Consider the following 17491-nt stretch of genomic DNA (forward strand, 5'->3'; position numbering starts at 1 on the left):
AGAAGTCGCCGGGATGTCACAGAGATGTAATTTTCCAACAAAGGTGTATTTCAGTCACCGATGATCGGCGGCGTAACATATATTCGTTACACCTGCAGCGTGCGCAACAAAAAAGTTGAGCAAAAAGCGTAGCGAACTATTCAAATTGAAATCCTGCTCCAGTTCCACCTATACCATATCCAGCCTTCCGTGGGTGTAAGCATGACAGTCCTAGTGATTAATTCCATCTCCAGATCAATTCGCGGACTCAATGCTCGTTTGTCACGCGACGTTTTCTCATTGTACGCCAGTAGCGAAATATCTATCAATCGAGAAATAAGATAACGAGAGAGCTTTTTTTTAAATTAAACCAATAGAATATCCGATAATTGATGAAATAATTCTAAAAGGTAAAGGAATGATCAAACTATACAACGGCGGAAATTGTGTGCGCGTTGCAATAATACATATCGCTTGATATTTTTTTACGTGACAGAATTATTAGCCATTATATCTAGAATATAAAAAAGGGTAACGTTTTATTTTTATTTGACATTATTATAATAATAATTACACATACGCAAAATTATACGCGTATATTTACCGGCTGTTCGCGACATATATACATAATATATATGATCATGCTTTAATCTCCGTGACAACGTTATTATGATACGCGACCAATAATACGTGTACGTAAGAACGTAAATCACATCCGAAGGAATTTGACCCTTCGTGCCGCCCTTGCGACCGGCCATTCTTCTCTCGCTTTCTTATCCCTTCCTTCTCTTTTCGACTCGTTTCTCTGCGGTGGTTCCACGATATTTCATTCTCGGTTCGCTACAACGTCTCTGCCCCTCGTCCACTCGAAAGTGAGGTGTTGTCTAAAGATAAGGTCGACAGGGCGCGTGTTCACAGGGCTCTCTCGGGTTAACTCGAGCATATTGTTCTGATGGAAGTAAATCGTCAACGCACCTGGTCATTTATTATTACGATCAAATGACAAATATACAAGGTCCCGTATTTTCACTGTAACATGTATATACCGAGATAGGATATGGTCCGAGTGTATGTAAGGTTTCGCTTGTATAGAGCGCGTGTACACGTCGTAAACACGCCGTCGTAATGTTATATGTGCAAATACATTATAGATTAGGTAGCCGTGTTTAACGCTAAATCGATAGCAAATGGACGAATAAAAGTTTTATTGGTCAAAAATATCTTTTTTACTTTTGATATCGTGTGGCAAAATGTACATACGTATCCGTGATAACATGTTTTCGACACGATCTTTCCATTAAAATGTTCATGAAAATGCATTACAGAATATGCTTTTGATTATAGAATTTTTATGTTAATTGTGTTTAAAATATACAGGCTTTTCATACATTTCCGTGCAATTTGTAACGAAATATATGTGAAAATAAAAACGTGGATTCGAAATTGAAAAGAAACATCGGTCAGTAAATTTGTGACGCAATTTACATTGCGATCGAAAAGAAGAGAAGAACACTTCAATCGGTTTCGGTTAAAACTCACACAAATACCCCGATTGGCCCGGCCGAATATTTAACGTGCAAACTTAATTTCGTAATAAAAATTTACGATTTTACATCTATAGCCCGCTCTTCGTCATTCCGGCTTTGATAATAGCTTACTGTATTATTCGCGTGTAATTATCAGTGTTTAACTTTGAATGCATACTTCGAATTTAATACTTTGGCAACGAAAGTGGAAACTATTTGCTCGGACCGTTATTATGGCATTGATCACTCTGACCGGCTAGATTCGCTCGCCGCGAGAATAGCTTTCGAAGCACAGAATCGCCACGATTTTATCGAACGTAATAATGCAATTTGCCCAGCGACGTGCCTGTATTAATCGACGATACATGCTACCATGATTGGGTGAAAATAATTTCGTTAGCCCCCGGGAAATCCTAGCGCGTGTTTACAGTAAACTCCCTTCGGTATTACTTTTAAATCGCCCATAGAAATCGCAATTGACGCTCGATTTATCTGTCTTGGGAAATTTAAATGTCACATTTATCACATTTTAAATTTTAATTTTACTGGATATATTGTAAAAACAATATTAAATATAAATAATATTGAATACATTATATATATTCAGAAAATACACTCTCACACACATACACACACACACAGATTTATTACATTCAAATTTATAATAATTAAAATTAAAAGTTTAATAACAAGTCTAGTACATTTGATGTTGCTTAGTAAAAATTGATTTCAATTTTATCATGATGCAGGTAAATTAATTCCTAATTTTTTATTGTGATTAAATATTCGTAGCAATTAAATATCAAATTATAAATCTTTGTTAATAAACTCAACTTCAAATATCAAACAAAGAAAAATTAAGATAAAGAACTAATATATATATATTTTGACATTCTTATATCGTATAATTAATTTACGTATATAATTTAGACTTTACATTTAATTTCATTAAATTTTAATTGTAAAAATTATATTCAATTATATTTTGAAAGCACAAATTTAAATATACGAATATTTCATAATGGTTTACAATATTAGATTAGGAGATGTGCAGCCTAATTTATTATTAATAAATAATTATTCAAAATTTATCAGAAAAGCCTTTTTCTTTATTGAAAGTTATTATCATTATCGTTATCTATAATGTAAGCCATATGTATATAGAATTTATTTTAATTACACATATGCAAACGTCGGGAGGATTGAGTGCATAATTGGAATTGTGATATCAGATTAAATGTCATATGCTATTTGAATGATACGAAATAAGCAAATAATTTGCTGATAAATAGCGCGTCGTCACAAAGCGCGATTGTCTTCTGATATCATCTACAATATTAATAAAATGATACAATTCAATATGTAGTACACAAAACAACTGTTTGCATAAATAGATTCGTAATCTGTCATGATTAAGTAAGTATAGTAGATTGTTATTTCTATTTTTAACGAATAACAAATTTTGCCTATATTAAATCGCTTATAATTACAATAAATAAATAATAAAATAATTACAAACTAATTTTATATACATTTAATAATATGCATACAACTTTAATAATATGCATATAACTTTAATTATGATTCTAATTAAAATATAATCGCAATTATTTTCTTTTAAAATGCAAGTATGAAAAGACGAAAAATGATAGTATAATTTTATTCCAATTTCCATCCTTTTTACGGTTGTTCTTATTGTTCTTGAGATTTTTAATAATTTATCTTGTACACTTTTTTGTTACTGTTATTTTTTTAATCTAAGTTAAAAGAAACAGATTAAATTCTACTTTGTGTCTGTAAACTTATTATAATGTCTTACTCATCTTGTCTATCTCTATGTCAGCTATAAATGTACATCCAGACAGTACGATAACAACCAAAATAAACTTGTGGTAAATATAACTCTCCCGAAATGTGCCAAGAAACATCGTATCGAGGTCTATTCAGTTATGTAGATGGTGTTTAATAAATAATCCAACGACTATGGTGGGCTATTCAGTTATATAGATCATGTTTAATAAATAATCTAATCACAGTCATAATTGTAACAAAGAGATGAGTTGTAACATCACGTTTCACGCCTGTTATAAAAATATTTATACGTAAAATTATTATTTTAATGTAAAATACATAAAAAAAATTCATAAACAGAACTGTAACAAAAAAGTTTGCATAGTAATTTATTTGTATATTTATTAATTAAATAATAATGAAAAGAGAAATTAATTTACTATTTAAATGTATATACATTTATATACATATATATGCATATATAAATATATGTAACTGAAAGATAAAAATTATTTTTAAAATATGTATATACTTTTTGACTTTTCAACTTTTTTAATTCCGTAATATCTTGTCTCACAATCATTGTAATATCTCGTCTGGTATAATATCTGAAATTCTGCTCTCGTATGTATTTTGCTATTGTGGCACAGCTCCAACTGTACTTTCGCAATCGCAATCGGCAATGCTGTTAAAAAGTATGTGCAATTAAAATGGAGCAGGGATTTTTGCAATTTGCAAAGTGTCGAGTTTTCACGATGTTACCTTGGTTGCTTACTTTATCTGTCGTGACCTCGATTTTCAAGAACGCATAATACCGCGGTATTAACGTATTGACCGTGAACGAGAAAAAGAAATTATCCGTACAAAAAGGTGCAAACGAGTCAAGACACACGGATGTATCGAAAGTCCGACCTTTCCTCGAGTACGGTAACTCTCTCACCTTCATATCATTCTATCGTATTGGCCTGTATAAAAATCCTTTCACGGCAATTCTACAATCGGAACCGGTTGGCCTTCTCGTATAATGCTTATAAATAAATTATTAGTCGCCATAAGACGAGACTTTTTCCTCTTTCAGATAAAGAAATGCGATCGGATCCATCGACTTATTAATCATTACGTACATTTGACAAAATATTAAGAAAAGAATAAAAGAATGCGGTACGACTTTAGAGACTCTTTAATAAATATATAAATTAAAATAAATGTTATTTAGAAGAATAGTATTCATTTTGATTTTTTATTATGTTTCTATTAATAATAATCAATTCCATATTGAGACAATGATCCGAATAGAAGCTAGATCTTTAGTAATTTTTCTTTTATTTTAATTATTTTTTTCACCTGAGCTTTCTTAATTTTTTCTGAGATTAATATTATTTCATTTACAATTATAAATTTATTTCACTGACAATAAAATACATTAGTAAACGCGATAAAAATAATTCTAATTTTAAATCTAACATTATATTACTAACGTAAATATTAAATATACACACATACGCATATAAGTATAGTATAATATAACAAATATAATGCAATTTTTTAAATATATTTTAATAATAGTATCTCAAATTACCAAGTATAGACAGAGAAAGCAATAAATCATTCGCATTACGCATATTAAATTATTATATTTCATTCATGTTCATGTATGTGTGTCGAAAAACTTGTATATTAATATGATAATTCTAAATCTAATATACTGATACGATTATAACTTACATTGTTGCAAATAAACTAAGTAACAATTTGACTTGCGAAATTCAGACTCAAAAAGAGAAAGGACCATAACAAAGCAATGATCGATTTCACCGCGCTTAATTATTTCGAGCCACGTGCAATCACATACGTGACCTACTTCCATATCGCCACTAAGCGTTGATATATGTCCAAGAGTCTTATTAAAACTATGAACTGCATAAAGTTTATTGCGTGGAAGGAAAACATATGGATTTGTCCAGATTTTTTCTTTTTTAAACAGAGATAAACAATGAAATAGACAATGCTACAAGCTGAAATAATTTGAATTCAAACTGTGTTAGCAGAAATATTTTAATTAATTTTATTATATGAAATAAAAATACAAGAAAAATATAAAAAAAGTCTTCTTGCGTGAATAATAATATAAATACATATAAATAGATTAAAATAATAATAATCTCACGAATAATGCATGCGTTTTGTACGTGGACGGAAAAATAGATATTGAATAATGATAAATTTCTCAAAATTTGCACTTTTTTGTAGAGAATGTATTGTGACATTAGTTGAATTAATATTTATTAATTAACTGATTAAAATTGATAATTTTAATTTTTTTAGAGATATATGATATATAAATCAAATAATTACTTTGTCTTTCTAGTTTTTATGCACTTCCATAATACAGATATTTTTATTTCATTATAATATTTGCTTTTAATATAGAAAGATTATAAATTTATTTTGTTTCTTTTTCTTTTTGCTTCTAATTAAAACATTACAATATAATGTAAAATATAATATAAAATAATTCGATAAAATAATAAATTACGAAGAAATTACTATCTAAAATAGATTGCACTATAATAATTATTTAGTCTCTTAATACTGTTATCCGATAATATGTCTCATTATTTCTTGTATTATAATTTCAACACAGAGACATTTTATATAATAAAAAACTTTGTCGCGTTGCAATGTGCGCGCTGTAAAATGCACCTTATACGTTATAATTTTATGTGTACCGACTGTGATTGCTGCAAAAATTGTTGTTATATTTACAGTCTTCTTTTAGAAATATGATTTATTTACTTGCGTAAAATACTTGCAACAATTTCTTACTTTTAGACGAATGCAGAAGGGTAAATTTACGTAATATCGATAAAGAAGATAGAAAAGGTAAATTCATAGATAATATAATAGTATCAAATATAAAATTCATGTTTCATAAACATTTTGCATTCATACTTGCATTTAAAGATCGGGATGCAGATTTATAATTATCGTTTCGCAAACAGAATCACGATGCAAATTATGACGCTTACTCGCGAAGAGCGTACGCTCCCTTTAATTCGATATGTAACACTGGTTCAATGAGTTTAACTTAATTGGCGACTATTTCTCGATACCGTATCAAAACCATTAATCTGATATTCAGTTTGCATATTTAATGCACTTTTGCAATTCTCTCGTTGCTCTATTACGCTCGTAATTCGAAACGTAAATTGAAAGTGGCTTGACAAAGCTCGACGAAATTTTGTAAATTGCTACGGTCAACTAGGATTCCCGTGACAATTGTATGTAGTAGCGATAGTGTTTTCGTGATCCAATCGAAATAACATATCCCCCTTCACCTGCGTGTTTAACTTTAAACGCGAATTAAAATGAATTCTCACCAACGCAGATTTATCTCTCGTTTGGCGATGCGACTCTTTATTTATTTATGTCTCGACGATTTTAAACGTGATACTCTCACGTGCGATGACGACGCTAAATTTACGCAAACATTTCGCGAAACGTGATCTCGAGCGAAATTTTGTTGCGACTCCTCTTAACCCGTTTATCGACGAGCGAACAGCGAGCGCGCGTTACATTTTGTATATAACTCGTATATTACAAAGTTAAATTTACTCGTAGCGAATGTGATGGAGAACGGTTATGTTAATATCGCTGAATTCAGTAGTGTCCGATTTCCGTGTACCTACGCTTGCAAACGCTCTAAACTCTCGTTGGAATGTCAACATGCATTCCTAAAATAATATGAGAAAAAATTTTAATTACTTAAATTGCTCTGTGACAAAGATTTCATTTAAGAACCTTATCTCTGCCTTGGAATGTCTATCATTAAACAACTCAATAACGATAAGACGTGTTATAACGTGGAAGAAAAGAAAAACAAATCTTCATTTAGTAAACAGATATACATTTCCGCGATAAGCGACAGTATTTCGTTGTAGAAAAAGATTTTAAGTAAATCGCTTTAACAACAATTTAATTCGAATAGGTATCTCATCGTAAACTTTTGCTGTTAAATAACTCGGTAACGAAGTTTGAAATGAAAAGTGTCTATGTGTGGAAAAGGAAATTATTATTCAACACATAATTGCAGAGTTTGTGCATAAAACACTTATAAATGCGCTTTAAAAAATATTATAGAAAAAAATTTGAGATAAAATTGTCACACATTACCCTAATAAACGTTTAATTCGAGAATCTTAAATATTCTTAAATTTCCGTTGTTGTATGACTTGACAACGCTTGATGTAAATAATAAAAAATGTCTTTGTACGAAGGAAGGAAATCTCTGTTTAAAAGATAAGTACCAATTTTTTGCTCGAAAAATAGCGCAAATGCGCTTCAAAAACATTTCACGAAGAGCTTTGTGATAATCGCTTTAATGAAATTTTTGTTTAAGAGTCTTATCTGTTAAGCTGAGTTTTCCATTGTCAGATAATTCAGAGTAACAGAGCTTGAGATAATTAAAAATCGTTGTGTATAAAGAAAGAGTTTCTCTTGAAGAGATGTCTTTAAACACAGAGATATTGTACAGACACACATTTTACGCTCGTGCTAATATATTTTCTCGTTATCATTGTAGTTTATAATCGCGTTACAGGGATGGCTACCTTTAAACCAAAACTGCGATGCTGTGTTATGAAAACGTTCTGTCATGCGATGTAAACTATAACCTTGCGTTTTGCCATTTACCACAATTAGATTGTAGAAATACTCATAAGCAGCCAATTTTTGATATAACATAATACTCTATATCCGTGTTTACACAAGTATTTAATGAAAAATTTATAATTCTACTAAAAAATCGTCGCGCAAATCTTTATTTAATCAAAGTTGTTACATCTTTCAAAAAGAATCTCAGAACTTAGGGAATTTCAAAAATAATGAAACTCGATCAGAAATAGCTACATTAATGTTTAATTGTTAAAGTTTCGGTCATTATTTGTAAAATCATATTTACAACAAATAGAATTCAAGCAGTTAATAATATAAAAAGTCCTAAATACAAATATATCGAATTATAAATAATGGATTATATTGTATATAGATATATACATATATATATATGTGTGTGTGTGTGTGTGTGTGTGTACAATCAAGATTTATGTTTAATTGTTCTCATTTATGCAGACGTGGGAAATGGTTAGAATTTTTATATAACAGCGGTAAATCCCTTCTTGGCAGAAACTGAAGAAATAAAGAGATTATATATAACAGCGGTAAATATATTCGCAATTTAAAATTTTGTTCAATAAAGATATAATTATAATATTTAAAATAAACACTTGTAAATCGTAAGTTTTTCACATGACATTATCGCTAATCAATATAGCTAATTAAATGATAGAAGCAATATAAAAATTGTTATCTTCTGATGCACATTATGCTATGATAAAAAAAAAAAAAAAAAAAAAAAAAAAAAGTACAATCTATCGCAACTGTTAAACCAAGTAATCGGCTCTCTATATCACCTGTCATTTTTCAATAGAATATTTAATAAAAGACATTACCGCGTCGGCGTATGCCACGTTGAAGACCGCCTTGCGCATCTTGATCACAAACTCCGAAAATGCTCGAGCACACAGATGATTTTTAAGACGTCGAGAAACAAATCAGCAATCGCACAAGTCATCCAAGATGAACATCAATCGATTCACAATTCTTCCCTTCGTTAGCTCTATAATGAATCAGTTTGACTCCTTGATTGTATCTGAATACCAAGGCAAACCGACCAAATTCTTGGCACCTTGAATACTTGTCGGTTACACCCACTCTCTTCGCAATCTTTATAGAGAAATGGAAAAAAAAAAAAAAGAAGGAAAACCAGTTACAGACGAATAATTGATTGAAAGGACATTCCCGAGCTGAAGAAGCGAACGAAATTATTTTTCGCCAATCGACACACAAATTTCCCCACTGTCGTAAAAATAGAAAGGTAACATCTAGGAGAGGTTCCTACTATAGTGACGGGAATTTAAAGCACCCTGACTACTACTACCGAATCGCAGTCTTGTCAGACAGAGACCAGCCGTTGTGCCTGCACAAAGGAACACCTCACCGATCGCGAGCAAAGATTTAGCGCGATTCCGATCACTTGGCACTCTTTCCTGTCATACCGAAATCCGAGTGACAATCGGGCGGATTTCCGCGTTCGGTGACGACGAGCCGAAGGCAGTACCGGAGCAGAGACCAGCAACCTTCGACGGTCGACGGCGCACTGGCGAGAAGCAGCCGGCCGCTTCAGGTTCGGAGCAAGTCTACCTTATCGACGCAGGCGTCCTTGACGCAGACGCGCGGAGGGTAGTGGGATTTGTGTGTGTGTGTGTGTGTGTGTGTGTGTGCTGGAGCAGAGTATCCCCGAAGAGGAGCAAGAGGTGAGAGGCGCAGGGCAGCATAGCACAAACTCATCGGTTGTGTAGATACCTGTTGAATGCACTTGGTTGGGAGAAAGGTGGGGAGGAAGTGGCACTACTGCGACGAGCTGGGGAAGCACTCGGCGCCGTCGCCGTCGCCGTCGCCGTCGCCAATGCGTCGAGCCAGCGAAAGGATCCTCGAAACAAACGGTCACGGTCGATCGGAGATTCGAAAACCCATCTCGGCATCTGTGCCTCTCTCTCGCGACGCTTCTCAGCCTCCCAAGTTCTCTATCCATGCACCTTCTATTCGCCGCGAATAGAATAAATGACGGGTGAATGGAGAACTTGTGGCTGATGCGCCACAAATATTGCTTTCCCTTTCCATTTATAGAGCTAACGAATCGAGAAGAATTGTAAATCGATTCGTGCTCATCTTTACTTTCTTACTGATGGATTACGCTGTACGTTTGTATTATTCACGTTGGTCGAAAAATGTGAAAGAACAGAAATACTTGAAAGATGTAAGATTATAATTTATATATTTGCAATTTTTCATATTTTAATGCACTAGTTGATAAATGATGCTGTCGAAAACATCAAATCTTTTATTTGTTATTTCAATTAAAAACAATTAAAAGTTTATAAATCATATATAATGTCCGTAGAGAATAATCATATAGATTAGCAAAGATCTACATTGAAAAAAATCATTTATATGCTCACTTAAATGTGAAATGAAGAGGAATCTTTTTAATTCTATTATGGCGCAGGTGCGACAAATCGCTTATCGAGTCCACGTTACGCTTTTATATCTGCTACAGAAGCCTTGATATAAGACGGTAAAAGTTTTATAAGTCAATTTCAATCCGAAGGTTCGATGCCAATGTCACGGCTGTCATCGACAAGATTCGAAAGTTCTTCGATGAAAGGTCGTACTCGCTCTCAAGGAGAAACGGGGAAAACAGCCTCCGGAAACAGTTAAAAGCTTCAAAATTACGTTAAGCAAGGATAGGAAGTTACGAACGAATCGAATTGAGACTCGTGATTACACGATGGCGGTTCTTTCACGAAATATAACGAGTAGCGTTAGAAAGAGAGAATTGATGGAGCAGGATGTCTCGGGGATTCGGGACGTGAATTCACTCTCGCGTCACGAATATTCTCTCTCGTGCCCAAAAGAAATCAAATTGCATTGCCGCGATTCATCGAGATGGAATCACGAAATTTCCCATCTGTGAATAATCAAGGCTGACGGACATATCTGAGAATCGGATCGAAAATCTGGATCTGGCGAATTTCTCGCGCAGATCTAACAATGTAATTTTGGTGTAATCTCATTACGCACTTGTTATACTAGATGCGATTTCGACAGAGAGGCGACTGTATTTCAGTATCGCATATCCCGAATGAGACTCGGATTCGGTAGAAGATAGGAGATTTGAAACTCATACATAGAGACACATTTAAATCTCTTCTGCAGCTGTGGTTTGTGCGAATTGTTCTTATGTTAAAATATATCAAACTGTTTCTATTAGATAAGAGAATTAATAAGAAACAAAGGCTATACAATTAGCACAACGGTATTCTTACAATTTCAAAGTATTTAAAAAAATTAATTTTATTAATTAATCAGGTGATATCTGCTGCAAAATGAGAGAATCGATTGATCTCTTTATTTCTTCTTAAAAAAAGCTTTGCTCTTTTTATATAACAGAGATTTTTGTTAAATCGAATTTTCCTTGCTGCAAGATTTATTCTATTATATCAAATATTATATAAAATAAAAAAATCATAAAAAAACTTTTTTTTTTTTTTTTTTTTTTTAGATATAAATATACATAAATTTGGCGTAATAAGAGAAATAAATAAACTCTCGAGTACTCTGTGGAATTCACAATGTACTGCATAGTTAGAATTTCGGGCGCACTTGTAATGCTCGCCGAGAAAATTACTGCGTCCTTTCGTCTTGCAAAATCGTTGGGACGGCGGCAAAATTATACGGTAAGATCGGCGGAAGTGCAAAGTAAGGACACGGTAGGAAGTTCCGCTGAAATTTTCAAAATTACGTCTCGCGTTGGCTACTTTCCTGGCGTACGCGACGTCTGCAATAATTATAATAACGGAGGGCGCAGGGCATTAATTTGATAAGAGTCAGGCATTGTTAAATGCGGCGATTTGCACAGCTGAGTACATTCATTATCTCACTCGCTGGTTTGCGTATTTAACCGATAATCCAAATCGCAGCAGAACCAACGGTACTTCTTCTAATTTATACATATTCCAAATTGAATTATAGTCTCTGAAACGTTTTAGATAATTAAACACGATTTAAAATCTATTTTTGCATTAGATATTTGCCAACACGTATGTTATATTCATTTGCTAACTTTATTGAGTAAATTAAAGCAATATTTATAATGTATATATGCTTATAATATTGACTGATATCAATAATTAATGTTAAATAATTCACGCTTTACTATTAATTATTAAGAAATTAGTATTATTATAAAAAAAACAAAGTACACAAAAAAGTGATCTAATAGCAAGTAAGGAAAAAATAATATTGCTTTGCACTGAAAATTAATTAATTATTTAAATTAAAATTTAAAAAAGTAGGCGAATTATTCAATTAAAGAAATAACTACCTCTTAGATGAATCATAACTGTTTCTCTAAAATGTAAGTAATAAATAATTCTACGAATTTAAAAACAAAATTGATCCACGCATGTATCTTGTATATAAAAAATTTTAAATATAATATCATATAAAGAAATTGCAAAACATAGACAACCGGTGATCTTACGTTAACTTTAAAAGACAATTTTGTTATATAGTAGGTCTTACAAGAGCAATGATATTTGAAAAATCCTTAATTTAAAATAAAAATATCAATTCGTATATATCGTCAATATTCCTAATTCCTACGGTATTTCTCGTGTCGTAATAGAGTTCAGTGTAAAATGATGTAAAACTTAATAATATTTCCATAGTGTGTGTTCACGAAATGAATATAATTTCTTTTACTCTCACGTTTCGTGAAAATGACTCCCAGTTGGTTAACTATTTTGGTTTGCAATAGCGTGGTCGCCGAGTGGAAATAAACAGCTTACGTGCAATCGATATTATCTCGCGATACGTGCGAAAAAAGAGCGAAAATCAAAAATAAGATTAACATGACTACGATAAGGCATTTCTGTAAATAAATGTCCATATACGTATCCATATATATATATATATATATATATATATATATACGATGAATTTCTCCCTGAAGGATTGCAGTTATGTATGTGTTTAACTAAATGAGTTTCAAGCTTAACGCTCTGTTTCCTGGGTGAAAATTATAATATATGAGATATATACATATTATACATATACATATAGCAATATTCTAGATCTTGACGGCCGAGATATCTTTTAAATATGAAGTTTTTGGCTAGTATGGAATTGTCTTTTCTTAACAAGAATGTCGAAGAAAAAATATTTTATTTATTAATTTAGCAATTCAATATAAAGCAAATTTTTAAAAATTAAATTTCAGCAACGTAAAAAACAGAATCTTATTTTTCGTTGACTTTTATTTAATTTAATTTTCTGTTATTTCAATACACATATACATAGAGATTCGGATTATAATTTATTCGAAAAAAATCATAAAAAATGATATTTCTCATTTTCTGAAAACAAAAACCAAATCGAAATGAACCAAAATGATGAAAAAAAGATAATTTGCTAGATATGAGATATAATGTCTTTCACAAACGTAGAATGCATTATTATAAGATATATTTAATGGGAAATAGATTATTTAATAGAAGATAAAAATAATTATTCCTTGGCGATGGAAATATGTATATGTACATTATTCTTGTGAAAATTGCTTGCACTTATTGCACTTCGTAGTAATGAATATACTTCAAAAGGCTCATTAGCATATATTAATAGCCGATTACCATATCTATAAGGTCATAACGAGTTATTTGACAACGCGCAATAATATTATTATCCATTTAATAATGTTACTATCAAAAATAGCAATTCTATTCTATACATATTGATAGACTTTTTACGCAAAAATTGCAGAGAACAGGCGCTTTCAAGAGCTTTTAAAATATTTGATTAAAATTTCGCTTTGCGCAAACTTTATTGATAGCACAGCAAATACGAATTTTAATAACGATATTCCTCCGAACGTCCTCACAATTCATAGAAAATATTATGAAATGTATATAATATTGTGGAATGTAAAGTCTCGCTTCTCGTCCGTGATAATGTCAAGATATTAAAAGATAATACTTTAATAACTCTCTGTAGGACGTCGAAATAACGTGCTTTTCGCGAATTAAACTTTAAAAACGTAAAAAAATAATGAAATTATTTTTTGTCTCTATTTCAGACAATGGATCGTACTTTAACAAAATTTTGCGACTAAGATATATATCAAGAATTAAAGTATTTTTATTAAAAAATTGAATTTTGCAAGAAATAATGTTATACTTCTTGGCAATTTACTTTCTAAGATACTTTATTACTTGTAGAATTTGTTTCTCCCTTCTGATTATACAATAGAAAAATGTCAAAATTTAACTTTGGATCTATCATACTTCTTTACATTGTTAAGAGAAGATACAGGAGGTACAGAATTACGTATCTAGTATATATATGAAAAAACGAAATATGATAGCGAGCTTTAAATGCGTTTTGACACACCGGAAGAGTCAATAAACGCTGGGCAAGAGCAAAAGTACCGTGAAACGCCAAGGATACGTCAAAAGATTTTCACGCGTAAGTCGGGCGGTAAATGAGCTAAACGGCCTCGGGCCAAAGGCCTGGCGTCAAAGAGAATTCAGCAGCGGCGCGCTAGGTGAAATTCTTGACTCTGCCCTCAGGACAGTGAATTACCACCTCCTAGCACGCCATCTAGATTGCTATTCGCGCGGCCTGACTGTGTGCAAGAGAGGGTGTTCTCCCTTGCTACGTTTGAGAAAGGACACCGTCGCGAAATATACCCTTCCCGGAGATACCTCATTTACTTCTTATTAATGTCTTCGCTTGTCCGCTATTTTTACCAATGCAAAAAACACTGCAGATAATCTTCATAATATTACAAACCACAAGTTTATCATCCCGGAAATCTGTTTATTGGATTATTCGATTAAAAATCTTAGGGTATTTTGATTTCATATATCAATAATTTAATTATTTTTAAATCGTAAACTCTCTTGATTTTTCAAGAAAAAAATATTTACTTAACATCAAAGTACCCTTTTTTTGTTGTATTACTTTCCCATTTTTATCTACTTCAGATCTAACATGTGTATTATAATTATTTTTAAATTATACAAACTTTTAATAAGAAACAGATTTTTGAAAATCAGTGCTATCGAGTTAAGTAAAAATTGATCACTTAATTATACTTAATGTAGTAAAGAATTTATTTTATCAAAATATATAAAGTTTTTTAAAATTAAAACATTGTATTTTGTAACGTATATGCAATCTCTTGGTGAACGATTAAATGTCTGGTTAGGTAAAACGTTTTCACACTGTTGTTAATACTTCTGGTAAATTCGGTCGCTTTCACGCTTTTATTAAAAAATAATTGAATGTCAACTACTGTGTGTTATTTCTCTCCCGTAGCTCGTATGTGAGTGGACCTGGCATCAGAAATGCTTGATGGATAAACATATCGGATCGCGAGAATATAAAATTAAAAAGGCGCCCTGATAGAGTGGCCACTTGTCGTCGCCGATAGTCTAATTGTAAGTATTGTTGAGTATAACATCATATCGCGTTTTCAGTAATAGTATATTATTTGGAAAAAATCGTTGAATGAAAAAGTAAGAAATGACATATTAAATTCGTGATTTTACATATAAAAATACGCGACAAAAATTACATGTTTCTGGTTAAAAAAAAAAAAAAAAAGATTTCTTGTAAATAAACTGTCTGATAAAATTAATTTATTTCTACTGTATTAATAGTTTCATCCATATAACATGCGATATAAATTTACATATTACAGTCAATAAGATATTTTTTTGATCATAAGAAGGAAAAAAATAACTTTTTGCATTTTGCATAAAGTTTTTCTCTTTTTTATAAAACTCAGATTTCATCATTTACGCAGCAATATTTCTGTTACGCGGGAGAGAAAACATAAGTTTTTATATATATTTGAACACAAAAAATATATCTGCTGCTTAAATATTATTGAAATATATTCTAGCACAACGTAAATTTTGAAAGGGAGTAGTACGAAATCCAGATAATCCATTAACATAGTTCCATTAATCGTATTGATCTACTGAGTTTGCCTCTCTCTTTTCGAGCTCGCAAGTAAATTTTGACGGACACTGATATCATCAATTTTCTGTGAGCGCAAAATGGACTCTCACATTGCGCCGATAACAGCCCGATCAAACTCCTGGTCTTATTTTCTCTTCGGTCGCTGATTGTCAATATACTATCGGATGAATGCAACCACATGGAACAAAGTGTGGTCGATTTAAATCTATCAAATACTATCGCAGATAATTGAAACCACTGTGGCTTAAACTATTTTTGAAAAAGAGCGGCGCAACACTGGCGACTTGCTTCGAATCACATTTAGATGTGTATGTAGGGCAATGTTTTAGCAAGATTTGCGGATACAGTTGATCTAATATTTTTTTATATGAAAAAAAGGATATCCGTATATTTGAAATATAGAGAAATATAGAGAAAAAAATTCTTTTCATTTTACATTAAGTTTAGGGTATAAAAAAAAATGATTTGTGAAAATATTCGTCAGATTTAACATTAATTTTAAAATATTGATAAACGAACCAATCTGCACTTTCACGTAGTAATGTGCTCGTGTAGTCTCGCTGCATGTTCATGTCACCATACACGAAACGTGCATATACGCCGATATGCGAATATATATATCTGTATTCTATCACACTTTCACGAGTATAGCCGCACAACTAAATCTCGATATTCGAAGCACGAGCGAACGGCTTATTGCAAGCAATTTTATATTGAGACGTAGGACACGTGGGAATCAGACTGTATGGAAAATCCCATAGTACGAAAAGATCGTGTTAACTATTGAAAGTACGGATTTATATCTTACATCATTTTACGAATACAATTGATATAATGCTATAGATAAATTCTTATTTGGCTAAAAAATTATTATCTTATATTATATACTATATTATTAGTCATTTATATTATTCACGATATATATTGTAGAAATATCTTACGCAGAATAATCTTACACAGAAGTTTGTTAACAATTCTTAATATTATTATTCGTTTTGAAAAATATTTTGAAACGCTGTTGTATTTACGATCAAATAGTTATCGTAACAAGATTCTTTTATAATATATCTTTTTCCAAAAAGTATTTGATAGAATGTAAATCTCAAGATTTACCTTTTTCCCTTCAAAAGCATACAAAAGAATTATATAATAAATGCACATTTTTCAATCAAATAAATATGGATGAATTTTTGTCTGAGATTGAGACTTGTATAAAATTGGTGTTTATAAGTATTGAGTAAATTTTGTCTAAAAAAGATAGAAATTGCTTATAAAAAATTGCAGAGCTTTTGTTTATAATTTAAAGTTTTATTGCGTTTTTATCTTTAAATTATAATTAAATTTTTAAATTAAAATATTTTTTTATTATTATAATTATAATCATATTTTAAAGCTGCCGTTTTCATAATTTATTTTTTCTGTGATTTATTCAGAACTTTCTCTCAGTAATAATTACATATACATATATGTAAAATCTATCAAATATATCAATAATAATAACTATATAAATATATCAAATCTATAAA

General features: G+C 31.3%; 1 protein-coding gene across 8 annotated transcripts in view; it reads right to left on the bottom strand.

Annotated features, from left to right (window-relative positions):
* Positions 1 to 17491, bottom strand: part of LOC140673344 (venom dipeptidyl peptidase 4) — a 329058-nt gene that overhangs the window by 292631 nt on the left and 18936 nt on the right. For 4 of the 8 annotated variants that reach the window (XM_072906255.1, XM_072906257.1, XM_072906256.1 and 1 more), the window contains exon 1: positions 8807 to 9521. The exons of 2 other annotated variants lie outside the window; for them this stretch is intronic. In XM_072906255.1, coding sequence (XP_072762356.1) covers positions 8807 to 8845 — 39 coding nt within the window. In that variant the 5' untranslated portion in view covers positions 8846 to 9521. Of the gene's footprint in view, positions 1 to 8806; positions 9522 to 17491 lie in introns of those variants that run through there. 2 more of the 8 variants (XM_072906247.1, XM_072906246.1) reach the window with 1 other exon arrangement.

The sequence above is a fragment of the Anoplolepis gracilipes genome, chromosome 14, assembly GCF_047496725.1.
Source record: "Anoplolepis gracilipes chromosome 14, ASM4749672v1, whole genome shotgun sequence".
Taxonomy (NCBI): domain Eukaryota; kingdom Metazoa; phylum Arthropoda; class Insecta; order Hymenoptera; family Formicidae; genus Anoplolepis; species Anoplolepis gracilipes.